This window comes from Eptesicus fuscus, chromosome 2, assembly GCF_027574615.1.
Source record: "Eptesicus fuscus isolate TK198812 chromosome 2, DD_ASM_mEF_20220401, whole genome shotgun sequence".
Lineage (NCBI taxonomy): Eukaryota > Metazoa > Chordata > Mammalia > Chiroptera > Vespertilionidae > Eptesicus > Eptesicus fuscus.
The window spans coordinates 73,051,793-73,077,603 of record NC_072474.1 but is presented as its reverse complement, the minus strand read 5'-3'; the positions used below and the strand labels follow the sequence as shown (position 1 = coordinate 73,077,603).

General features: G+C 41.2%; 1 protein-coding gene across 2 annotated transcripts in view; it reads left to right on the top strand.

Annotated features, from left to right (window-relative positions):
- Positions 1-211: 211 nt before the first annotated feature.
- The window catches only part of SLC4A4 (solute carrier family 4 member 4), a 282,976-nt gene continuing 257,376 nt past the window's right edge, over positions 212-25,811 (top strand). The window contains exons 1-3 of one of the 2 annotated variants that reach the window (XM_008157468.3): positions 212-252; positions 593-666; positions 22,002-22,181. In XM_008157468.3, the coding sequence (XP_008155690.3) occupies positions 594-666; positions 22,002-22,181 (253 nt within the window). In that variant the 5' untranslated portion in view covers positions 212-252; position 593. Of the gene's footprint in view, positions 253-584; positions 667-22,001; positions 22,182-25,811 lie in introns of those variants that run through there. The other variant, XM_054728471.1, reaches the window with a different exon arrangement.

Sequence of the window (25,811 nt, the reverse complement as noted above, 5' to 3'; positions counted from 1 at the left end):
ATGTGACTCAAAGCTTGCCACTCCACAGAGCATACTGGGCTGTGCTGGTATTAAGAGGCTGGCTGGAAGCTAGGCTCTCACTGTGCACTAGCCTACCTCCCTGTCGCTTTCTGTGTGTGGGTGGGTGTGCATGCGTGTGTGTGAGGGCATACATTTTTATGCAGTGGGTGTTTATAAAGAGCTCAGCGCTGAAGCTGGATTTCCACAAACGATCATCACGAGCACTCCAGACATACCAAACTTCCTCTCTTGGTATTTTTTTCTTTCCTTTTTTTTTTCTTTTTTCCTCAAATGCAAATCCCGAAGGGGAGCGCCCCCACCATCCAGCCTGCGGGATTGAGATGATTTTCTCTCACCTGTCCATGTGGGTGGCCTCTCAAGGTTAGAACTGAAGCCATGTGGGACCGGAGTATTCTCTACCGCCAGAGGAGAGGAGCTGCGTGAAGAAGAGGCAGTCACCAGACGAAGAGTGGCTGTGCCCCGTTAACATGAACAACAGCTTGCAGGTCAACCTGCCCAGGAGCTGGGCTGCTTCGAGTGGCTCCCTCCAGGAGAAGTCTGAGCATTCTTTTTTTCTTTTTTATTACTATAGGATGGAGGATGAAGCTGTCCTGGACAGAGGGGCTTCTTTCCTTAAGCATGTGTGTGATGAAGAAGAAGTAGAAGGTGAGCTTTTTGGGTCCAGGGAAGTATATATGCATATACGTATGTCTTTGTAGAGAGTAGCGTTCGTCCATTTCGTGTATCTTGTATCTTTGAAGTTAAAAACCAAAGCTTTTCGATGAGTTTCATTAATCTCCCCATTTTGCTTCAACACAGAAAGTAATTTTAAGAACCTCATTGGACCATCAGAATCTGAGTCAGTGTAGTCCTGCATGGTTTTTAAAAAAAGGGGTGGGGTCTTACTTTGAAGCAGGTGCCTCTTTGTAAAAAAGATTTTTTTTTTTTTGCCAGAAAATATAAACCACCTTTCAATGACTAATTCAAGGAAGCTGCTAGATTTATATAAATGTGTTTGGTTGAATCTTCTTCTATGTTCTTTCACATCGCTTGCAGGGTAGAGAAACAGATGTTAGAGAAGGAGACTGATACCAATGTGGCCAGGAAGAGGGGTATAAGCTGAGGATGAAAGAGTGGTAATCATGAATGAGTCTCAGGAAAAGATGGACAAGCATTTTTTACTTAAAAAAACAACCCAGGACCTCTTTTGCTAATGTTCCCAGTCCTGTTAAAAACCAAATAAAAGTTAAATTTTAGCTCATATTATGATGCTTTTAATGTGTCTCTCTCTTGACTTATCAATAATGTGGAATAATGCTATTGATTTGATAGTGAGAAAGCAGGACTTAATATTTGTTAAAGTAATTATGTGAAGGCATCACAGATATGCAAGGTGTTATGAATATTTATAATGAGATTTAAAAAATAATTGGTACTCATAAAATTAAATGAAACTTGCAGGTGAACCATGTCATAAAATCTGCCTGTTAAAATCACCCGAGAGACAACTTATATGTGTTTGGAAACTCTAGTTTGATTCACAAACTAGTGCCATTTGGTCAACATTTAATGTATACCAAGAACTTGGACCGGAGGGGTGGTGGGGTTAGGAGAGAGAGGGTGGTATTATGTGTTCTGGAGTGATTCTCCAATCAGACTCATCCCAGACAAGTGATGCTTCTGAGCCGCCTGGAGTCATTTGAAAAATCTGACCATGGTGTTTTTTCTCACATTTCCTCAGTAAGTTTCTTCTGACCATGCAGTGTTGGAGGGTAGGTTACCCCCTCCACCTTGCTACTTCCTGCAGTTATACTCTTGAGACTAATAAGAATTTGATACCTAAGTTTCTTAGGAAAAAGGAAACTACAGTATTTTCTTTCATATTGTTTTATGGGTTCCTTGCACTTTTACAACATGACTGTGGGAAAATGTCAAGTTTGTGAAAGCAAAATAGTAAAACTTTTGTCTTAAGATTCTTACAACTCGTGATATTAAATCTCCATTGTCACTGTCCCAGGGTCAAAGAGGAGATAAGAATATTAAAGTTATAGTATATGTATGCAAGAAATATTGTAGGATTGAAAGAATATTCTATAGTTTCAGGACAATTAAAGTAGAAAAATCAGTGAGAAAGCTTGGGAATGAGATGTGTGAGTGTATGTGTCTGTGTGTGTGTGTGTGTTTTCCTAGAGAATAATGTTCTAGCTAAGTTCACAGCAGATGTAAATCACTTTCTTTAGTGTGTAAGTTCTATGGGATTGACAGCACCCTACTGCAGTTGGATATTGTACATGGGTTTCGTAAGGCTTTGACTAAGAAGTTAATTTCCTGAAGTATTAGTATTGCCTTTGATTTTCAGGCACAAAATTAAGATAACAATTTAATGGATAGCATACAAATCAGTAGCCAGGTTTCTCTAAGGAGAAACAAAAAAGACAACAAAAGGTGGTAGAAATCTATAAAATTGTTTGGCTTTGTGGTGATTAAACTTGCCACATGGATTTTGTGTATTTTCCTGTTCTGAGACTTCTATTTTAATGATTATCATTCGTGTTGGTTGGAGCCTGAGTTGATTATATTTCTTTCAAGGCATGTTTAGCTAGTTGCCTGTGGTTGAGTCCTTAGGGCCTACAGGATGGTTGTCTGTGGTATCATTATTTGGTGGAGAACACCCAACAGTGCAGGCTCCTATACAGTATACCTCTTAGAACTTCAATAGAAACTATCAGTTTCTAATTCTGTGCCCACCCAATGGACCCTCCCATTTTCTCACCTGGCTCCATCTGGTGGGGGTGGGAGCTCTTACATGCTATAGTGACTCTAGGTGAAAGTATAAAGAAGTTGCAGTGGACATGGGTGTGATGACTTGTCTATGCACCCAGTTGTTGAGCATGAAGAAGCAGATGACTTGACTGCCAAGACCTCTAATGAGAATTCTTTCATATCTTGAGTGGGAATGTACTCCTCAAGGACATAAGTCCGCCTTATATTTTTAATTGCACCAAGAAGGGTATATTGGAAGGAAAGCAAACTATTATCTCAGAACATAAGTAGGTGAGTTCTGGTACATTTATGGCAGAAGGAAGTGCTCCAGATTTAAGGATGAGGAAATCAAAGGTTAAAGGAGCTAGAACACCTTACATTTCTATTATCAAACAAATTTTTTTTTTAATGCAAGCAGTTATTTCTCTTGTTTCTAGGATAAACATGATTGACGCATATTGCAGCACACTTGGCAAAAGCAAACTTACCATAAAACTTGGTCTTTTAAAGTAATTTGCACAAATAAGATGTACTTCCATTAAGTGATTATTAGGGTGACAAAGGTCCAGTAGCTCTAGTTACTTGGAAATGTTCATGCTTTTAAAGTTCTTCTTAGACCCTCGAATTTGGGGGCATTGGATTGAGCTCAGCCTGAAGCAAAAAGAGCCCAGTGCTCTCTCATATGTCCATCTACTGCTGTAGTTCTGAGCAGGGGAGGGGGGCGGGGACCTCAGCCCCGCCTTCAGTTCACCTGGTTCAACTTTACTCTCCGTGGGTGGCATGACACTTAATCCACCATCTGAAAACTAGCAGAATACCATCAACTGCAAAACTCACTCAGAACAGTGAGTCAGAAGAGGAGTCATCTTCTGTTTAAATAATGAATTCATCTGTGTGGGATATATTTAAAGACCTAAACCTACTTTTCACATAATTTGCCTTGTGCTTTTGTGTTAGTGGTGTAAAGATATACTCTTTAAAAAGGTAACCAAGTGTCAATTTTTAATCTTTAAAATAAAGAGAGGCTTTATTTTTGCTCGTTGCTTAGTGAAATAAGTCACAGAAAAAGCTCAGAACCATATGATTTCACTCATATGTGGGATATAAAACTAAAAGCAACAAATGGACAAGAAAAACAAACAAAAACTCATCAACACAGACATCAGTATGGTGCTTACCAGAAGGAAGCGGGTATAGAGATGCAGTAAAGGGTAAAAGGAGTCAAGTATATGGTGATGGAAGATTATTTGACTTTGGGTGTTGGACACACAATGCAATATGAAGATTATACATCACAGAAGTGTGCACATAAAACCTATGTAGTCTTATTAATCAATGTCACCCCAATAAATTTAATAAAAGGAAAAAATACAAATAAATAAGGAGAAGCTTTAATATCTGTTCTTTCATTGGTTATGTTATACTGTGTATGGTTTTGTGGAGTTAACATTTTTGGCTCAGAGTGGCTACTGTGGATAGACTCATTTAAAAAAATTTAACGTTGAAGATGATCATATTTGTTTCTGTACCAAAAGGTTCCATCTCCAGCCCAGGTAGATGACAAATTGGTGTTACCAGCATGACCCAGAAATGGCGACCGTGAGAACTGCACTTGTTTTCATTTCAAACGCACACAGAGAGGGGAAATTGGCAAGTTTTGTGGAGTGAACCAAAGTTGAGATAGGAAGAAAGAGCCCCAGGTATCTGTTTCCAGAGGGATATCTTATACATGTTTTATCCTTAAGAAAGTCAGCCAGCATTTTGGATCTGTATAATGTAAACAGATTACTTAATAATCTCATATTTCGCAATAGGGGAAAAGAACAAACTCCACCTTATCCTTTGAGATAAGGCCTTGGCTCTGCAGTGCTAGGTACCTTCCCAAGCAAGCTGTGGCACTCTGACGTTATGGGGAGGGGCCTTTTCTTAACCTCAAGTCTAACCAGCAACTCAGGAAGCATAAAGTACAGCAAGACAATATTGGCTGAAATCTGTCTCCACTTCTGAAGTCCGATTGGTGCTCCCAAAGCTATTCTGATATATTGTGGTGGCTTTCCTCTCCCATTCAGAACTAAGGCCAGGAGGAAGTGAGCTCTCATCCCTCCAAAAGGAAGAAGAATCAATGCAGAGTCCCATGTCTGTGGATGGACATTAAGAGAATGTTGTTGAAATGCATGGAATTTTACCGGAGAATTATTTTTAGGGAAGTAAAAGTAAAAAAAGTAGGACACTGTCTGGAGCAGAATAAACATTTACCAAATATTTGTTAAAAGAAAGGGTGAAAAAATGAATGCATAATATAAACTAAAGAAAGCATATGCAGAATTACTTTACATAATACTCTAAAATCTTTGTTTAGATTTTTAGTGAGAAATTTGATTCTCAGTAGTCTTAGTCAAACAAGATGATATAGTTTCTAGTGAGCCTATCCTTGCTGTTACTCTTGTTTAATTTTGCAAAGATGACTGCCATTTATATCATTTATATCCTTATTTTGATAAGACAAAGAATCCTCTAAAACACCTCTCTGCCTTATTTTTCTTTTCCTTCTTCAGCTCCTTTGAGGAGAGAGACAAAATGATTAAATGGTAGCTTTTGTCTTTTTGGAAGTCAGGATCTCAACATTTTACAGACATGAAATCATAATGACTTAAACCTATTTTTCACTGGAGGATATTAGGATGATGTATTTATGTGTATTGGAGGAGGTAGTATTCTGAAGAAAAAGTGGAGCCTGGCAGACATTTGTTAATAATTACAGTGATAAAAAGTGGAATTGCTGAGCAGGAGTGAATGAAAACCTATCGGGTGGGAAGAGGGGGTGCCGAGTTGGGGCTGGGCTATTCTGAGCGCTGGATATAAGTGTCCGGTTGCATTTTGCTGACCTCTTCTCTGCTGGTTACTCTAATTTCTCAGAAACAGTGTGTGCAAAGGAAACACTTGGGCAGATATTGCTGAAGGAAAAGCCTGCTTAAAAGAAACATTGTGCCCACACATTGGAGAACTTGAAAGCAATGTGGCGAGGTGTTTAAGGGCTGATACCTGAATCTGGGTTTCGCGGAGCAGGTTGAGCCGATACAGCCCGTTCCCAACGCCCTGCTTCTTTCTCCTGGTGGCCCCAGCTGAAAGCCCGCCAGAGGTCCTTAAGGCAGGCAGCACCGAGCTGGGAGCTGTCTGACACCTCCTGCTGTGTCAGGGAGATTAAACGTTTGTCCACAGGTTTCTTAAGGTTCAAGGAAATCTGATGAAACTGGAATCAGATACCCATTCCCAGGGTTTTCCAACTGCAGAGAATTCCCTGGTAGGACGACAGCATGGGCTAAGGACCTCTTGAAGCCACTTCCTGTCCTACATGTTTATGGCAATAGCCATAAAAAATTGAACTTGGTACTTGCGTTGTGTTTAGCAAGGATCCAGAAATTCTGAAATGATACACTTGCAGCAATTTTGTCTATAGAATTCTTCGTCTAAAGGTTCATTTTAGAAGCTTTGTAAACATACTGCTTGATTTTATTTTTTGGGGGAGGGGTGGAGGGACGGTATCATTTGTTTTATTCATGTGTGTTAAAGCAGAGTGGCTAAGCAGCAGTTTGGGAATATAAGTTTAAAACTTTATTGCTGAATCATTGCATAAGTGAGGACAAAACTTACAGTTTGGAGTTTGGGCTTCTTGCTCTGTAAAATGGGAACAGTGGGACATGCCATTCACCATGGAACTGTTTGGCTTATTACCAGGAACAGCGTTACTGCCGTGCCTGGCATTAGGAAAAGGAGTCTTTTATACTCTACCATCTCTGTTCTTTTTTTTTCTTTCTGATTAAAACAATTTCATAATAATTTTCATTTTCACCAATAATTAATATCACTCCAAAAATTTTAACTGACCTAAATGATTTTTATTTGCTTAATTCTTTTTTATCAACATCTAACCTTTGTCTTCCTACCCATGATTATCTGATGCTTCCTGTATTGGAAAAGGCAAGCTAGAATGGTCCAGGGAAGGTTCCCAGGGCCTGCTGTCTATTTCTCTTTGTGCTCGTTCTGATTCCCTTTAACCTCTGGGTGTGAGATCTGATTTTCACGTTTGGACTGCTCTGATACACATTTCCTCTAATTTGCCTCCTTTTCCAAGATGAGGCATATTAACTCCAATATAGGATAAAAAACAAATGCATGCCCATTGCCTAATAAAGCATGCAAATTTTATTCTTCCGGAGAACAGATTTAAGTGTATAGTATTTTTCCACCAATAAAGAGGACTCAAAGATCTATTATATGAAATTAATATTAGCCTATTTTATATGATACACAACCTATTATGTAATTTAGGTGCCAATTAAATGAGAGTATGCAATAGTATATTAATAATACTATCTATTTGAACCTGAGCAAAATTCTTCCCCATTTTTATTCTTACAAGGTTCAGAATCATTGGGGAAGTTGATAATTGGGACTTCTGAGGGAGAATAGAGGAAGAATAGAATAAGGCTGCATAGAGCGCGGTTGAGTGCCTCTTGCTGCTGCTGTGAGCTTGCTGGTGGGACTTTGTTTTGTTATGTCTTACTTTACTTTTTTGGCTGGTTGCATTTGGGGCACTGAAGTGAAAGCCTGTCATGACAGGAGTTCACAGAAGTTTCCAAACACTGTGTCCCTGAAGCTGCTGATGGCCAGGGGCGAGGAAGGTGAGGCAGGGAGGGTGGTGAGTGACACCCATTGAACCAGCAGTCCATCTAGGTGGCTTACATGGCTCTGAACAGCTGCGAAGCCTTTCCATCTAGTTAATTGTTCTTACTTTCCCAGAGAGTTAGAATTGTAAGGCAACTATGGTAAGTGCTTTATCCAATGTGTTCACCTTTCTTTATACTCTGTTGACTTGGAAAGGAGAACAGACTCAAACATCTTGAGACATTATTTTGCTTTGCTGACCCTTCATGGTGGAATACTCAACTTTTACCAGGCTGAAACTTCCAGAAGTAAAAATAGGTTTTGAATTTTAGTGTTATTGGCTAATAATATCAGCTTTAGAGTCAGAATTGCAAATTTACAGATTGGTGAAATCACCACCCCAGCCTCAGCTGATTATTAAATTTTCAACAAGTAAGTCTATCCCTACTGAAAAATAAAACATCTTGGATGCAGAGCAGCAATTATCAATTGGTGTGCACAGGAATTTTTAGAACATGCAATAGTCAGGGGCACTGACCTCTTTTCCCTTAGATTGCCAAATAAAAAAAATGACAGCAGCCAACACAATAGCCATCCAGTGTGAATGAATCAAAATTATACCTATTGTTTTGGTCAAAGTTTTAGTGATTAGTTTATGTGTGCCACGAGATGAAAAAGGTTGACAATCACTGATGTGGAGTGAAAGCTCATATTTGAATCCAGTGGATGCACATATTTGGCAAATTAAATCGGTATCTGATAGTTCTGGTACTTTTATTCAGTGTTGTGGGTTGGAAAATGTCGTGAGAACCAGAAGCCACAGGACCCGTTTCTGTTTCTGGCTCTGTCCTCCCTTTCGGGATGACACAAGGCCAGTCATGCTGTGTGGTTACATCTCCTTCAAGCCAAGTGCAGTTGACCTACTTCCTTACCCAGCTATCAGCGATGCTCTAAGGATAATACCTGAAAAATATGTTGATATTTGCTGGAAGCAATTGACATATTACTTAATTTCTGAATCTTGGTTTTTAGTACAAAGAAATAGCATTTGCCCCTCCCTAGTTCCTAGTTTTGCTAGAAGTAAACTAATTTGAAATCCCCAGGATGAAGCCTATACACTTAAGATATTATCTCCCTTGGATATAGTTCTTGTGAGTCATTTACATTTAACACTTTCTTGCCAGTGGTTGCTGTGACTGCAGAATGCATTTAGACTAACACTAGTGCTGATATGTGCTAATCAACGAATTAGTTGACTCGTGTCTATGTTCATTGTTCTTATTAACTTTAACTGATGGACATTGCTTTTTTTCCTTTAAGCTTGGGAAAGTGGTCAGAACAATTACAGATATAAGTTCTAATATGTTGCTTTTCTAAGCTCCAATAGATCATTGAATGTGATAACATTCTAGTTAGGGCCACAATTAATGTTCCGTCAAATCAACCAGTCATTACTTAAGGACACAAGATTGGTGATATGATAATTTAGTGGGTGTATCATGTTTGGGAGACCAGGGTATATCTCTTCCATAGAGTGACGTTAAGTTGAGACCGAAAGAATGAAGAGGATTAAAAAGGTCAGGAATGAGGGAAGCACCGCAGGCAGGCAGTGTAAAGGCCCAGAGGTGAGAAAGAAGTAGGCCTGTTTGAGAAATGGGACGAGGCCTATGAGCCTGGACCATGTGAATAGGGAGACAGTGGCCTGAGGTGTGTGGAGGCTAAAAAAATTTTCCTCCCACCTTCTAAGTTTTTCCAGCTGGACTAATACTCAAATTGACAGAGTCAGATTAACAGGAGAAAATGCCCAAAATTTATTATGCAAATGCACATTCAAGGTGCCAGAAGAATGAGACTAGAAATGTATTGGGCAGTTGAGGCTTATATGCCATTATGGACAAAGGAGAAAGGGGGCAGAGGTCTGCAGTTTCAAAGGGGAGATAGCCAACTTACTGGTAGCCAATACAGAACTGACCGTGTGATGAAAAAAATTCTTGCTTGGCCCTGGCTGGCATGGCTCATCCCACCCATGGAAGGGCTGCTGATTCAATTCCCGATCAAGGCACATGCCAGGGTTGCAGGCTCGATCCCCAGTAGGGAGCATGCAGGAGGCAGCCATTTGCTGTTTCTCCCTCTCCCTTCCTCTCTCTAAAAATCAATGAAAAAAATTCTTAAAAAATAAAAATTCCTGCTGGTTAACCCAGAAACAATGAGACACAAGGGGGCGGGGGGGGGGGGGGGCGGAATCTAGCTACCAGGATGCTTGGATCTTCCCTGTCTATGCTAAGATTCCTTTCTAGGAGCAGGCCTTTCCATCTGAATCTCTTAGGCAAGAAAGGGGGAGAACCAAAGGTTTTTTCCTGAGTCTCTTGTTTCTTTCTTTTTTTAAAAAAAAAAAAATATTTTATTGATTTTTTTACAGAGAGGAAGGGGGAAGGATAGAGAGTTAGAAACATCGATGAGAGAGAAACATTGATCAGCTGCCTCCTGCACACCTCCCACTGGGGATGTGCCCACAACCAAGGTACATGCCCTTGACCAGAATCGAACCTGGGACCTTCCAGTCTGCAGGCCGATGCTGAATCCACTGAGCCAAACTGGTTAGGGCTAAAGGGCAGCTTCTTTCTCTCTCTCTCTCTCTCTCTCTCTCTCTCCCTCTCTCTCTCTCTCTCTCTCTCTCTCTCTCTCTCTCTCTCTCTATATATATATATATATATGTATATATACACATATCACATATACACTAATAAAAGAAAAACATGCAAATTGACCATCCCTCTGTTACACCCACCAGCCAATCAGAGCGAGTATGCAAATTAACCCAACCAAGATGGAGGTTAATTTGCATACACAGGCATGGAGTGAAGACTGAAGGCACCGCAGAAGGAAGCCAAGCGCTGCAGAAGGGAGCGAAGCTGCGGAGAAGCAAGCGGGGTGGCGGAGACGGGAGGGAAGCAGGTGGGGCAGCAGAAACCCCTATTCCTCTGGCTGCAGGAAGCCCTATTCTTGCAGGAATCTTCCTGCAATGGGCCTCTAGTGTGTGTGTGTGTGTGTGTGTGTGTGTGTGTGTGTGTGTATTTTTATTATTATTATTATTATTATTATTATTATTTCAGAGAGGAAGGGAGAGGGAGATAGAAACATCAATGATGAGAATCATTGATCGGCTGCCTCCTGCACGTCCCCTACTGGGGATCAAGCCTGAAAGCTGGGCATGTGCCCTTGACCAGAATCGAACCTGAGACCCTTCAGTCCACAGGCCGACGCTCTATCCACTGAGCTAAACCGGCTAGGGCTCTTGTTTCTTAATAAGCAGCTTAAAACCAATATCCCAAAAGGCACATTTTGAGGAGGCAAAACTTTGGTCCCCTTCAGGTGGATAGGACCCAGATAATTCATGGCCTTTCTGCTATGATAAGGACTTAAGATTTTGAATGTGCACTGGGGAGCCATGGCAGAGGGTTTTAAGCAGGGAAGTGACAAGACAAATTAGCTTGTAGAAAAGATCTCTGTGGCTGATGGAATAGAGTGAGAAGAGGACTGGACTGGGCTCTGTGAGTGCCAACATTTGGAGATTGAGAAGGAACAGTCCTAGAAGTTGGAGGAAAATCAGGAAGAGGGTGACTCTGAGGCCAAGATAAGATCACTTTCAATAAGAAGCAAGTGTAGACAGTGTCGAATTGCCTGGAGTCAGGTAGATGAGGATCGAAAAGTAGCCAGTGGATTAGGCAGAAAGAAGGTGATTGGTGGCTTTTGTTAGCAATTTGGGTGGTATTGTTCAGAAGGAGTCAAATTGGAATGGGTTGGAGAGTGTCCAAAGGGAAAGTTATCATTATAAGACCTTGGGAAGAGACTTTGAGAAATGGTCGAAAACTTTTAGCCTTTTCCTCTATGTGCTCCATTACACGTAAACAATTAAAATACTTAGCTTTGTTATAGAATTTTTAGGGCTAGAAAGGATCTTAGAATTTAGGTCAACATTCTCACCGTACCGAGGGATTGATGAGCCCTGGAGGGGTTCAAGTAATTTGCTTGTAGTGATACTAATAGTAATGAAGTTAAAAGAAAAAAAAAAAGAAAAGAAAGAAAGGGTGTTGGAAGAGTTTATGAAATAGAGCGAAGGAAGACCCAAGCCTGGCCGGCCTCATCATTTGAATGACTGCAGGTGATCCGTGGGAGGACAATGTCACAGCCAGAACTTCTTCATATTGTGGGGCAGTTGATGCAGCTGAGGGTTGTGGATTCAGAGAATTATTTTTTATTGATTTGAGACAGAGAAGCATCGATTTATTGTTCCACTTATCCATGCATTCTTTGGTTGATTCTTCCAGGGTTGTGGATTTATACTTGTCATTCTGTGTAGAGAGAAATATTTTCAGAGAATTTCTGAGCCCCGCCCCCCCTTTTTTTTCTTCTTCTAAGTAACTAGGTAATTACTAACTTGAAAGGATTTTTTGGTGGGTTTTGCTTTGGAGACCCTGGAAGATGGGAGGGGTGGTGATGGGCTATTACCATGGTGGTAGTAGGACAGTGGGAAAAGGTAACCGTATATATCTAAGGCCTCAAAGAGTCCCAGTCTCTACATCATTAACTCAGTATTTGGCTTTTGTTGGTTCACTGGTAGATGAAGAGGTTGAATTCGGTGATGTTGAAAGTCATTTCACCTCTAAAAGTGGGACTATGTGCTGTTGTGTCAGTGAATGCCATTCTTTTTTTATATGGAAACCCATAGTAATGATGATTCTGGGATTGGGTTTAAGGAGGCTAATTTAAATCTCTCGCAGCACTTTTCCTAGTTCATGGTCATTGTTTTAGCCTTTGGACATTATCCATGTCTCACCTATATTACAGGTTTGTGAGAGGAGGAAATGATGTGAGTAATATTACATGTCTGATACCTGATTAGCCAACTGTGTGATGGATTATCTGTTTGTAGCCACTAAAGACTGTTCTTCCTGTTGCCCAGCCACAGCTCAGGCCAGTGCTTAAGGGAAGCCATACCGAATTGGAGATGGACAGTGTGGTTCGGATGAGAGTGTGAATTTGTGCTTGTGCATTTAGATGTCTCTCCAAGCTGCTTCTCTGGCTGCAATTGCAAATCCAGTTATCAATGACCATTGGATTAGCCCTACTTCCCATTCAGCTGTGCAAATGGTGACCACGAGAGAAAGAATGGAAACTCTCAGTTCTCTGTGTTTGGCTCACAGGTGGATTTTGTCTGACTGCATGTGTACTGTCCATTGAAATCTGCCAGTTCTTTTGGGGTTCTGGGGTGTCAGGATGAGTGTCACTCTCCTCCTGTTGGGTGGTCCCTCTTTGCTCCTAGCACCGCCCTGCCTGGCATTGGCCTTCCTAGACCTTTTGGCTCCACTCTTCTGTGTTCAGTCAAGTACAAGGACCAGCAGACCTGGTTCCTGGGAGTTGGCACTCACTGTGTGGAAGCTCCCGGGGAGACTATACCCGGGACAGGTGGAGACTGCCAGGCCCTTGCTTCTGGGCCGGGTGAGGGAAGACTGAGTTTATGGAAGGTGTTGCGCTGTTGAACAGTTAGACGCTGTATAATGAGTAAAATTGCTGAGGGAGGGATGGGTTAGACTTGGCCTACAGTTGTCTATTCTGTCCTGCTCAGGGTGAATGCCCCGGAGTGCCTTTGCTAGAGAACAGAGGGAGTTCACAGTTAGTATCAGGGCTGGAGGAGCGTGGCAGTCAGGAGGAATGGGGCTTTGTTTTCCCCCTTTAGAATGGGAAGGGAGAAATAGGATCAACACTTACAGGGCACCGTTGTGTATCAGACCCAGTGGGAGACACTTTGTTGACATCATTTGATTCTATAAAAATCTCTCTCTCTCCCTGTATATAGCTCCCGTAAAAGACATTATATAGATTGATCACTGAACAGAATAAAGTTATATTTCTTTAAAAATATTCACCAATTCCGGCTTTTTATGGTGCTGGTCAGTTTTGCTTCTATTATAAGCTATTAGGAATGGAAACTGTATTGAAATCTTAACTTTAATGTGTAATTTTAGGATCCTCACACTTACCTAAAGACTTTAGAACCATTTTACTTAAAAATGAGCACTTAAAAGTCAGGTGCAACCCTGGCCAGTGGTGCTCAGTGGTTAGAACGTCGGCCCATCACCAAAGGATTGCGGGTTCGATTCCCGGTCAAGGGCATATACCTGGGTTGCAGGTTTGTTTCTTGCCTCTGGATGGGGCATGTGCTGGAGGCAACCAATCGATCTCTCTATCTCTCTCTCTCTCTCTCACCCTCTCTCCCTTTCTTCCACTGTCTCTGAAAAGCAGTGGAAAAAATATCCTCTGGTGAGGGAAAAAAAAAAAGGTCAGGTGTAGCTATTTGTTTTTCTAGAGATTGTTATCATCATTATAATCATCACTACATATTAAATATTAAAAGTGCTATGCTCAGTAAACACCAGTAGCAAGTTGAGATTCCTTATCAGTCTTGCCTGGGGAACCTCAGGTCACCTTAAGGATTTCTGGGAGGCTTTCTGTGAATAAAATCCCCATGAAACCCATGGGGAAGAGAAGTATTTCCCTGTTTTTCATAACTTTTACCATTTATTTCCTTGCATGCCTGAGCCTAAGGGTAATTGGTAGCATTAATATTAAAGTATTCAGCATTCAGAATGATCTGTAAATAAATTACATATGTAATTATCTATTAATAAACATAAGCATTTTTTTTTCTATGTGAAAAGTTGCCTTTATCCAAAATATAAAAATAGAAATCATCCCTTGTCCTGAGGAGTGATGTATGTTTGGAGTGTGGACCCTCATGCAAACATTTCATCAGCTGACTTGCCCCCTGTCAACTGCAGAATTACTGCATGCCTTTTGAAGGTGTTTTTTTTTCCCCCCCATGAGCTGGAATTATTGCCCAAGTAAATTAGCAGTGTTCCTTTGATTATAGCCTCTAGAGCTGCTTATGGACACTCTTATGGATTTGTGAGTAATAAGCTAACAAATTATTTATATTTCATTTATTAAAATGTTTAGGATTATACATACTGATATATTTCTTATTATATAAAGTGCCAGAAACATAATCTCTATGGCATCAGGACTTATACTATAATTCTGTTTAAGGATTTCAGGCATGTACTTATACAAAATCTTTGAGATTTATTTGGCCCAAGAAATAAAGTATTTATAACATCTTCTTTTTTTTTTTTTTATAACCTTTCACTCATCCAGGGTCATTGCCTCTTCTACATTTTTCTTTTCATAATTAAAAAGAAATAATAAATACTCTTAATATTGCTTCCCTTCCCTATATCCTTTTTTATTGTTTTTTTTTTATTGATGAAGGTATTACATATGTGTCCTTATCCCCCCCATTGCCCTCCCCACCCCCCCCACTCATGCCCTCACCCCCTGGTGTCTGTGTCTATTGGTTAGGCTTATATGCATACATACAAGTCCTTTGGTTGATCTCTCCCCCTTACCCCTGCCCTCCCCAACCTTCCCTCTGAGGTTTGACGGTCTCATCGATGCTTCTCTGTCTCTGGATCTGTTTTTGTTCATCAGTTTATGTTGTTCATTATATTCCACAAATGAGTGAGATCATGTGATATTTATCTTTCTCTGACTGGCTTCAATGCTCTCCAGTTCCATCCATGCTGTTGCAAATGGTAAGAATTCCTTCTTTTTTACTGCAGCATAGTATTCCATTGTGTAGATGTACCACAGTTATTTTTCTTCTTTTTTAAAAATATTTTTTATTGATTAAGGTATTACATATGTGTCCATATCCCTCCATTTCCACTTCCCCACCCTACTCCCATACATGCCCTCACACTCCCCCCCAGTGTCTTGCATCCATTGGTTATGCTTATATGCATGCATACAAGTCCTTTGGTTGATCTCTTACCTCCCCGCCCCACCAGCCTTTCTGCTGTAATTTGACAGTCTATTCGATGCTTCTCTGACTCTGTATCTATCTTTGTTCATCAGGTTATAATGTTCTTTATTATCCACAAATGAGTGAGATAATGTGGTATTTTTCTTTCACTGAATGGCTTATTTCACTTAGCCATAATGCTCTCCAGTTCCATCCATGCTGCTGCATATGGTAAGAATTCTTTCTTTTTTAAAGCAGCGTAGTATTCCATTGTGTAGATGTACCACAGTTTTTTAATCCACTCATCTGCTGATGGGCACTTAGGCTGTTTCCAAATCTTAGCTATTATAAATTGTTCTGTTATGAACATAGGGGTGCATATATCCTTTCTGATTGGTGTTTCTAGTTTCTTGGGATATAGTCCTAGAAGTGGGATCACTGGGTCAAATGGGAGTTCCATTTTTAATTTTTTGAGGAAACTCCATACTGTTCTCCACAGTGGCTGCACCAGTCTGCATTCCCACCAGCAGTGCACGAGGGTTCCTTTTCTCCTCATCCTTGCCAGCACTTGTCATTTGTTGATTTGTTGATGATAGCCATTCTGACAGGTGTGAGATGGTACTGCAGTGTCATTTTGATTTGCATCTCTCGGATGATTAGTGACTTTGAGCATGTTTTCATATGTCTCTTGGCCTTCCTTATGTCCTCTTTCAAAAAGTATCTACTTAGGACCGTTGCCCATTTTTTGATTGGGTTGTTTATCTTTCTCTTGTTAAGTTGTATGAGTTCCCTGTAAATGTTGGAGATAACATTGGCAAATATGTTCTCCCATTCAGTGGGCTTTCTTGTTGTTTTGTTGATGGTTTCTTTTGCTCTGCAGAAGCTTTTTATTTTGATGTTGTCCCATTTATTTATTTTCTCTTTAGTTTCCATTGCCCTAGGACCGTGGTCGGCAAACTGCGGCTTGCGAGCCACATGCGGCTCTTTGGCCCCTTGAGTGTGGTTTTTCCACAAAATACCATGGCCTGGGCGTCTATTTTGAAGAAGTGGCGTTAGAAGAAGTTTAAGTTTAAAAAATTTGGCTCTCAAGAGAAATTTCAACCGTTGTACTGTTGATATTTGGCTCTGTTGACTAGTGAGTTTGCCGACCACTGCCCTAGGAGCTGTATCAATGAAGATACTGCTTTGGCATATATCTGAGATTTTGCTGCCTGTGGATTCCTCTAATATTTTTATGGTTTCCCATCTTATGTTTAAGTCCTTTATCCATTTTGAGTTTATTTTTGTGTATGGTGTAAGTTGGTGGTCTAGTTTCATTTTTTTGCGTGTATCTGTCCAATTTTCCGAACCATTTATTGAAGAGACTGTCTTCACTCCATTGTATGTTCTTGCCTATATCCTTCTTGGCAGTAGCCATAACAAATTTTAGGAATCTTGGAGTAAGACTAAGTTGCTTTAGGTAAGCCAGGGAAGGCAGTACTTAAGTTATATTTTGGGAATATTGCTGATTAGTTCTAAAAAGAATGCTATAAAGTGCCAAGTGTTGTGGAATCTTTGCTTTAAAGTAGAGAGAAAAGAAATTCAGTTGATTATAGAAAGAGCAATACTGTGGATAAAAATCAAATTTGGAACATCTCTCTGTGTTAGAGATGTATGTAGGAAGCTGAGGGTAAAAGGCGGGTTTGCTGTGGTGATTGTGGGGGTCTAATCCATAGTCCAGAAATCTACTTCCCTCACGGTCACCCAGCCATCTCTATCCTCCTCCCACAGGACTCACATCTCAGGTTGTAAAAAGTATTTATATGCTGTTTTATTCCAAACAGGTTAGTGTGAAGGGAAAATAATGATTGCAAGTTTAGAAGAGTGAGTTAGTGTATAAAATGCCTGTCACGAAACTCTGCCTGCCCACTACAGGTTGGCCCGAGATTTGTCTCTTCTATTTCTAGCAGCCAACGTGACGAAGGACACATAATCAGTTGTAAGACTGATAGTATAAATATAGTATGTATTACAACAAAACAAAACACTGCCAGAGCAGTGACGGAGTGCTCCCTGGTCTTGATACTGACACCTGAGAGAGAGTTCTGTGGGGCTTTATGCCTTAACCGGTGACAGTATCCTTGACTTCCCTGAACCTTGGATTCGTCTCTTGTACAGTGTGGATAATAGCAGTATTTAATTCAGACAGTTATGAGGACTGCATGAAGTAATAGATATGAGACTTAGCCAGAAGCTGGCCCATTTGTAAGTACCCAATAAATGGTTTCCATCATCTGTATGTACTGCAAACACAGCGCCGTGTTTCCTAAAGGAGCTAGTAGATATGTCTTGCAGGTAGAGGCATATGTTGTTAAGCACCCACTCCTCTAGAGAAAGTTTGCCCCTGGTAAACCTCTTTTCTGGTTTGATGGGTTTAATTTTACAAAGTCTTAAATCCTCCTTGGTAGCAAAGTGGGTGTCTGTGAAAGCCTATTGGAATGACTCCAGGGTGGTGAAGGGTAAGGGTGCTCTGGTGGCCTGCATGCAGGACACCAACTATCAGTGATGTCAGTTTAGAAATATCTGAGGAATTCCGAGAACTGCCCACGATAGCTTCACAGCACTTCATCTTTCAGCTGAGGTGGAGCAGGTGAGGATGGGGCGGGCCAAGGATCACCTGGTGCTAATTTCTGACATTCAGAGATAACCCAGAAAGCCATGTTTACTTCCCAGTAGCGCTGGCTGTGGGGTGGATTCAGAGATATTCCTGAGACATGTAGAGTTTCTGGGGAATTTGCACCATCTGTCTGAGAAAGGCATGCGGGGTATGTATTTGAACACATGATACCGAGGCCACTGCCAAGTCAAGGACTGGGTACTCTTTGGCTCAGACCTAAATTCTAGTAATTTTACTTCACAAAATTTTGCGGAGCAAGAACGGAACATTTTAAACCATCGCCTTTTCCCTACGAATTATTGTTATTTTAAAACGTTTCCCTCTTTTTACACTATCTTTGGAAACATTTTTTAGAGAGAAGTGTTTTTGTGTGTGTGAGTTTGTTTTTAACCTAAAATTTCCCAGTAAGTTTAGCAGATAACTGTCCCTGATTCTTTGAGTGTCTTACTGTTTTGTAGACCCTTGCTGGGTAGGAAAGCTTGTCTGTCACATTTCTCATTTTCATTTTACATGTAAATAATTCTACACCTTCAACCTTTATGGCTTTTCTGAGAGCTTGCTGTCTTTTTTGTTGTTAATCCTTACCCGATGATGTTTTTCCATTGATTGTTAGAGAAAGTAGAAGGGAGAGAGACAGAGTAACATCCATGTGAGAGAGATACATCGGTTGGTTGCCTCCTGCACGCACCCTGACCAGGGCTGGGGAACCTGCAACCAAGGTACGTGCCCTTGACAGGAATGGAACCCGGGACCCTTCAGTCTGCGGGCTGACACTCTATCCACTGAGCCAAACTGGCTAGGGCTCTGAGAGTTGTTTTTTTTTTTTTTTTAAAAATAGCCATCCATCTTCATGATCTATCTCTGAGACAAGTACAGATATTCTAATGAAAATAAATAATTGAGATCCACCTAGAGTCATCTTATCAACAGTAGCCTGTTTCCATCAGTGATGCTGCGTCTGTGGATCCTAAAGGCAGGTATTCTGTGGGGGTGGTGAGAATGTTTATGTTCCAGCTCATTCTACTTCTGGTGTTTTTGTTACCTAGCACATCCAGCTTATGAAGAATGTGGTCCTCCCCTTGATAAAGCATGCCAACCCCCCCCCCCCCCCCCCCCCCCCCGCACACACACCACCAAAGCAAGGCTGTCCTTACTCTCTTCTCAAAGAAGCTGAGGTGGAGTGGAGAGAGGTCAAGAAGCAATTGATGAAACACAGGCGCTGTCCCTGAGTTCCTAAAGGTTTGCTTCGCCTCGGGACCATGCTCCTTTGCCTCTCTCTGAACACAGGTCAGAACAGGAAGTTTCAGTTTGTGCGAGGGGAGAAGGAAGATGCTTTGAGGTTTGGGTCGCTCAGCTCCGGGCCATGACTTCCTCTGGCCACTCTTGAAAAGGCGTACCTTCCTCACTCAGGAGATATGGGTTTTTGCTGTGCTGTGAGGATCCCCACGAACAGTTCATAGCCTCACAGGTGCCAGAGCGCTGTAGCTTCCCAGAGGCCATCACGGGGACAACCAAACGTGCCTGAGTGGTGGTCCGGGATGAAGTGACAGCCGAGAGTAACTGCAAACGGGCAGGAGGGTCGTTTTTTTAGAATTGGTGGAAATGTTCTCAAATTAGATAATGGTGATGGCTGCACAACTCTGTAAACATACGAAAAATCACAGGATTGTGCTCTTCCAACGTGTGAGTTTTATGACATGTACTAGTACATCATACCTCAAAAAAGCTGGTAATAAAAGTGCCTGAAATTTGGGCTATCTTGAAAGGAGCCACGTTTGAGGACCAGTACACCTGTCTGAAGGTGTGTGACAGAATGAGTGGGGGAGGCGTCTGAGGCGGGCGCTGGAGGAAACGGGACCAGCAGAATCTTACTCATAAGCTGGGGGGGGGGGGGGGGGGGGGGGGGCGGGGCGGGGCGGGGAGGCCTGGGATCAAAATGGGAATAAAATGGCACCGTTTTTGTGGTGATGACAACTCAAGCTAGGTTCCAGAAGGTAAGTACATTGCTCTCTATGAAAGCTCACTTTCTGAATAGCTCTAACGCTTTCATTTGGTGAAAATAACACTTTATAGCCAGAAATCTTACCTTAAAGTCATACCAGCCCAAGTAAGAGTATCTTGTCAATGATTCATCAGGTATACTCTACAGATTTGTATAAATAGATTACCTAATGTTTCCAAATAGCATCAATATAACTAATGCAGCTTAACTGCCATTTTTTTCTTGCTTGTCATTATTTAATAAGATGTAGATAATAGTTAATGTGACAGGTTTTAAAAAATTTTCCAACTTACTTTTTTTTTTTTTATGAGGTTTTCCGAATCCCGGAATGAAGGCTGCTAAGCTTTCAGTGTTTGCTTTACTCAAGAAATCGGTTGGCTTTGCTTACATATATTGTGTGCAACTTCAGATAAAGCTGCAGGACTCCCTCCGTAACTGGAGCGCAGGAAACAATTGACACTGTTACTTAATTCACATTGTTTCTGAGACATTTCCTACTTTCCCATGAGAACAATTTGCTTGCAAATGGTTAGACATGATCCATTTCTCCTTGGTACCGGTTCTGTGAGGAGAAGTTCGTGGTGCTTTGTAGTAGTTGAATTAGTGTGTGTGTCTCTGTGTCTGTGTGTGTGTTGCTGGAGGGAGGTTCATGCGTGATACGTATAGATACCTCCAACTTCATTCCAAGTAGCTAATGTTTTCTTTTGAATGCTAGTCCATCCACTCTGGGTTCTGCATTCCTTAGTTGGAACCTTTTTCTTGAAGGAGCATATACTAGGAATTGTTTTAATCCTTCCAGTTTAAGGGAACACCGCTGTGACTGATGGTGTTTTGAGATATGCTGAATGAGTTACTGGGGAAAGTGGTTCCCAGCAGTTTAACTCAGCCCTACTGCATGGTCAAGTATTACATACATGTAGGTGTGTGTGATATTGTCTGGGACACTGTTAAGGGGTCATCAAGGGATGATTCCAGAATGGGAGAGCAAACCCATACATGAGATATAATTAGTTCAAACTAGTTCAAAAAGCCAAAGTTTTTGTATTACTTCTAAAAATAGTGGTTCCCACATCCAGGAGTTATGCTGGATATAAAATGAAAGTAAAAGTTTCCCAATTAAAAAAAAGATGTGGAACTTTGAGTTCCTTTTTTTCTGTCTTATCAGATTTTGTTAAAATAATACCGCCTGTCAGTTTTGCAGCTCCATCCACCCAGAGAGCTGAAAGCACTTCACAAATCTTTTCTCCTCATGCCCTTCTCTTCAAGGCAATTTTGGCTGGGCTGGGTTTATTTTTATCATGGCAACAACCAGTTTTTAGAAACTTTTGAAAACGAAAAAAGAAAAATGAGCATGGCACTGTAGCTGACATTCATTTTAGCTGCTGCCTCGTGTGAACACTTGAGTATTTCTAAAATCTTCTCTCCAAGCATGTTGTATGTCTTATTTTTTCTCAATTTGTCCCAGTTCTAAGTCTCTATTCTGCTGATTGGGTAAAAAAAAAAGTTTTAGTGTAAAACCTTATCCCAGCAGAATGACTTCTTGAACTCTGAGTTAGATCTTTATTTTTTGTAGCCTCAAGAGTTCCTTTTTCAGCACCCTGTTGAGTATAATCACAGACTCAGGGGAGGTTAGCACTGGAAGGGCCTCTGGGGTTGCCCAAGGTAAGTCTGTCATTATACAAATGATGAGCTTGAGGCCCAGAATGGTTAAGGGACATACTCAAGGTCATAGAGGTCATTGATGGCAGAGATCTGACCAGAATCAAGGATTTCTGATTTCCAGTGTGGTATGTCTTTGGCTCTCCTAAACAAAACTAGCCTATCTGGATAGGAACCAGAGCACACCCTCCCAGAATCTTAGGGCCCGCCAGCAGGTTGAATGACGCTATGCTGACTGAGAATTGGAAGATTTCATTTTTTAGCTTGAACGTATTTGTCAAATATAGAATGGTAATGTTGAATTCATAGACTATTTTTTGGACCTGTGGATTTTGTGCAGTTTATATGCAGCACAGGAGGTGGTTTCAAATGATGATTTGTGTACCTTCCTTTAGGCCACCACACCATCTACATTGGGGTCCATGTGCCGAAGAGCTACAGGAGAAGGAGACGTCACAAGAAAAAGACGGGACACAAAGAAAAGAAGGAAAAGGAGAGAGTCTCTGAGAACTACTCAGACAAGTCTGATGTGGAAAACGCTGATGAGTCCGGCAGCAGCATCCTCAAGCCGCTCAGTGAGTACTCCGTGGATGTGGCTGCCTCTCTCCGCCTCACTCCTACGGCCTGGGGCAAGACACTTTTTAGGATCTTGTGGCTAATGGGGAGGGGTGCAATCATAAGGAGACGGCCTCCTCTAAAGGGTCATGTCTGTGGAAATGCTTTTCTTGTCCCAACAGGTTGTTCTAGGAGGAGATCTGAGTTGGTCGGAGAATATTTGACAAAGTTAAGGCATGGTTGTGTATCCTACATTTTGACTAGTGAAATAGGGCAGGGTATTAAAGATGGCATTTGACTACAGTAATCAACATATTGACTAAAAGAAATTTTTGGATTGTTTCTGCTGAGAAAAAGATTCCATTGGGACAGTAGGTCAAGAGGAAAATTATTTATTTATAATATATAATATATATATTATATGTTACTTATCGGGTTCTAAGTGACATTTAATCAGATCATGGGGTGGGTTGGTAATTTAAAAAGGAACAGTGGGAAAGCATCCTATAAGTCATAGAAGAATGTAGAGTAGAGTGGCATAGCTCTTGAAATGTCGAACATATTAGATATCATACTTTGGATAGAAGTGTTACTAAGAACAGAATAACAGGAGGTCAAAGTCATGGGAGGACTGTGTGTTTAGGCGCCTGTGTATGTTGCTTGTGTTTCTTTAGATGTGGAGAATATTTGGCTATCGGGGTAACTGGGTCTGAAGCAAGAATGAGTATGTGCAGTAGAAGCGAGAAGCAGTAGAAACACACGCCAATTTGGGGAGATTCCCCAACAGGAGTTATGTAGTGACAGCTTTTCACGTTGGCAGAGCTCTGTTCATTCTTCATCTCTTTGCTACAGTTGCAGAAATATGGAACCTGCAATGAAATACATTAGGGGTGGCATGGATGCAAATCCAGTTCTGTCACTGCAGGTGACGAGAAGCCAAATTAGAATGAACAGCTGAGGAGTGTTGAAAAGTGAGTTTATAGAGGTAAATTGAAGAGGGTGTGAAGTGAAGTGATGTGAATCTGTGAATTTGTTAGAGTCTTGCTATTGGAACTGAGCAGGTGGCTTGAAACTATAGAGGCACCTGCTGAGAGGAGCCGTGCAGATGGACCACTTGAGTAAGGAGAGATGTCCTGAGGGGAGTTTGGAGATGGACTACTATGCTAAAACTTAAAGGTGTTGGAATAAATGTGAGACTCAGGAGGGACCAGAGGGCAGGAGACAAGAGTTATGCACTTTTCATTGGAATGTTGGGAGTCTGAAGGGAATCCTTCATATATTGACTAAAATCAACTAAAAACCAAAAAGCATGGGGACTGTTTCAAGTAAAGTCCTTGAAATGCTGATAAAAAAGGTCACAGTTAATAGTGTGGAGGAACAAAAGATAACATCCCTTTCCAAATAAATTACTACTGTCTATCTTGATTTGCTATCTGTTTCTGCAAGGCCTGGGTCCGAATCAGAGATACTCTACCCAGTGTGTGTGTGTGTGTGTGTGTGTGTGTGTGTGTGTGTGTGTGTGTGAGATCTCTCTCTCTCTCTCCTAGTCATTTCCCATTCTGCAATTTAAGAACAAGAGTACATCATCACTATACATAATAAAAAGGGAGAGATGCTCTCTTAGACAAATGGGCCAAGGGATTTTGAGATGATAATTATGTACCAGCTTTGTAAAGGAAAGGCAATGGAACAATGCCAGCGATACTCAAGTCAGTAATAGGGGATGAAATGATCAGAAAGGTAGTGAGTATCAGTATGTGTCTATCATGGGAGTACTGTTCCTTTGTGGCATTTGGGGACTAGTTTGAGTACAGCATGTACAACAAGCAAGGTGTTCATTCTCATTAGCCTCAGGTCTCCTTCCTGGGGAGTATTACATTGTGTTGTAATCCTGGTTTCTGAAGGGATCATACGGAGAGACCATTGTTAAGGACCAAGTTATTCAGAGATCATCATAAAATTATTTATAAATTTGCATTTTATAGTTAGTTATTTTCCTGCTAGTTAATAAGTTATGCACCATTCAGTTCAGCATGAAGGTTCTCTTAGAAAGTATCATATATTCTCTCCACTGCTTATTGTGGAGACTAGCTGGACTGGTAGCTGGTTTATCTGGTGCTGTTCTACTTAAGATGTTACACTCATGTATCGAAGGACATTTAACCCTTTGATTTTGGGGAAGCTACGAGGCACTGGCACCAATATGACTATAACATTCTTTTATGGGAAAACTCATTTACTGAAATAGCTGCCCAGCGGTATGCCATTATTGGTTCTCAAGAACAGCCATACACCATTTCTGTTATTGTTAGGTGTAGGATTTTGGAGATACTTATGTCTGTAATGTACCATAGCCCATAGACAAGATTCTTTTTTTCCCCATTTAATATTTTTTAATTATTTATTGTCTAAAGTTTTACATATGTGTCCTTTTTTCCCGATTGACCCCCTCCCTCCCCAGCCATTCCAACCCCGGGCAAGCCCCTACCGCCCCAGTGTCTGTGTCCATTGGTTATGCTAATATGCATGCATACAAGTCCTTTGGTTGCTCTCTAACCACCCCTCCCCCCACCTCCCCTGCCATTTGTCTCTGAATCTATTTTTGTTCATAAAATTATGTTGATCACTATACCCACATATGAGTTAGATCATGTGATATTTATCTTTCTCTGACTGGCTTATTTTGCTTAGCATAATGTTCTCCAGTTCCATCCATGCTGTTGCAAATGGTAAAGTTCCTTTTTTATAGAAGCGTAGTATTCCATTGTGTAGATGTACCACAGGTTTTTAAACCACTCATCTGCTGATGGGCACTTAGGCTGTTTCCAAATCTTAGCTATGGTGAATTGTGCTGCTATGAACATAGACAAGATTCATGCATGGGCCTGACATTGTGTCAGGCGAGGCTTCTATTGAAAGTACCCCACATATAAGTAGAGTAACTCGATGAGAATCATCTCTGATTCTTTCCTTGACGTCACCCACATATACCATCCATCAATGACTTTTGTTGGTTGTACTTCTAAAATATGCCTGGATCGGTCTACCACTGAACAGTGTGGCTGCCACATTTGGGGCCAGGGAATTGTCATCTCTTACGTAGACAACTGCAACAGGCTCCACTTTTCAAGTCTTCTTCTACCCAGAGGCAACAGGGGGTCATCGTAAAGTGTAAATCGAGCCATGCCATTCCTGCGCTGAAAACTTCCTGTTGTCCTTAGAAGAAAATCCCGATTGGGCAGCACGGCCCATGGAGTCTCAACACTCGTGTTCCATGTCATTCTCTCCTTGTTCTCTGTTCTTCAGCCACACTGAATTTTCAGCTTCTTGGTGTCCAAACCTTTTCTGCTTCAGGGCCTTTGCACATGTAATCCTGTCTTTTTTTGGAATAGTCATCCCATTTCTGTCCTGGTTAGCTTTCCTCCTGCTTTATATTCCAGCTTTAAAATTTTATGTCATCTGCGAGGCCTTTTCTTCCTACTCTATACAGGGTGGGGTGAAAGTAGGCTTACAGCTGTGAGTCCCGAATATTATTTATTGCTTATTGCATTAGTTCCCATATGAAAAACTATCAACCTACTTTTGCCCCACCCTGTGTAACGTGTGTTCTCCAGTGTTGTTCTTTCTCAGCTCTTTGTTTCCTTAGTAAT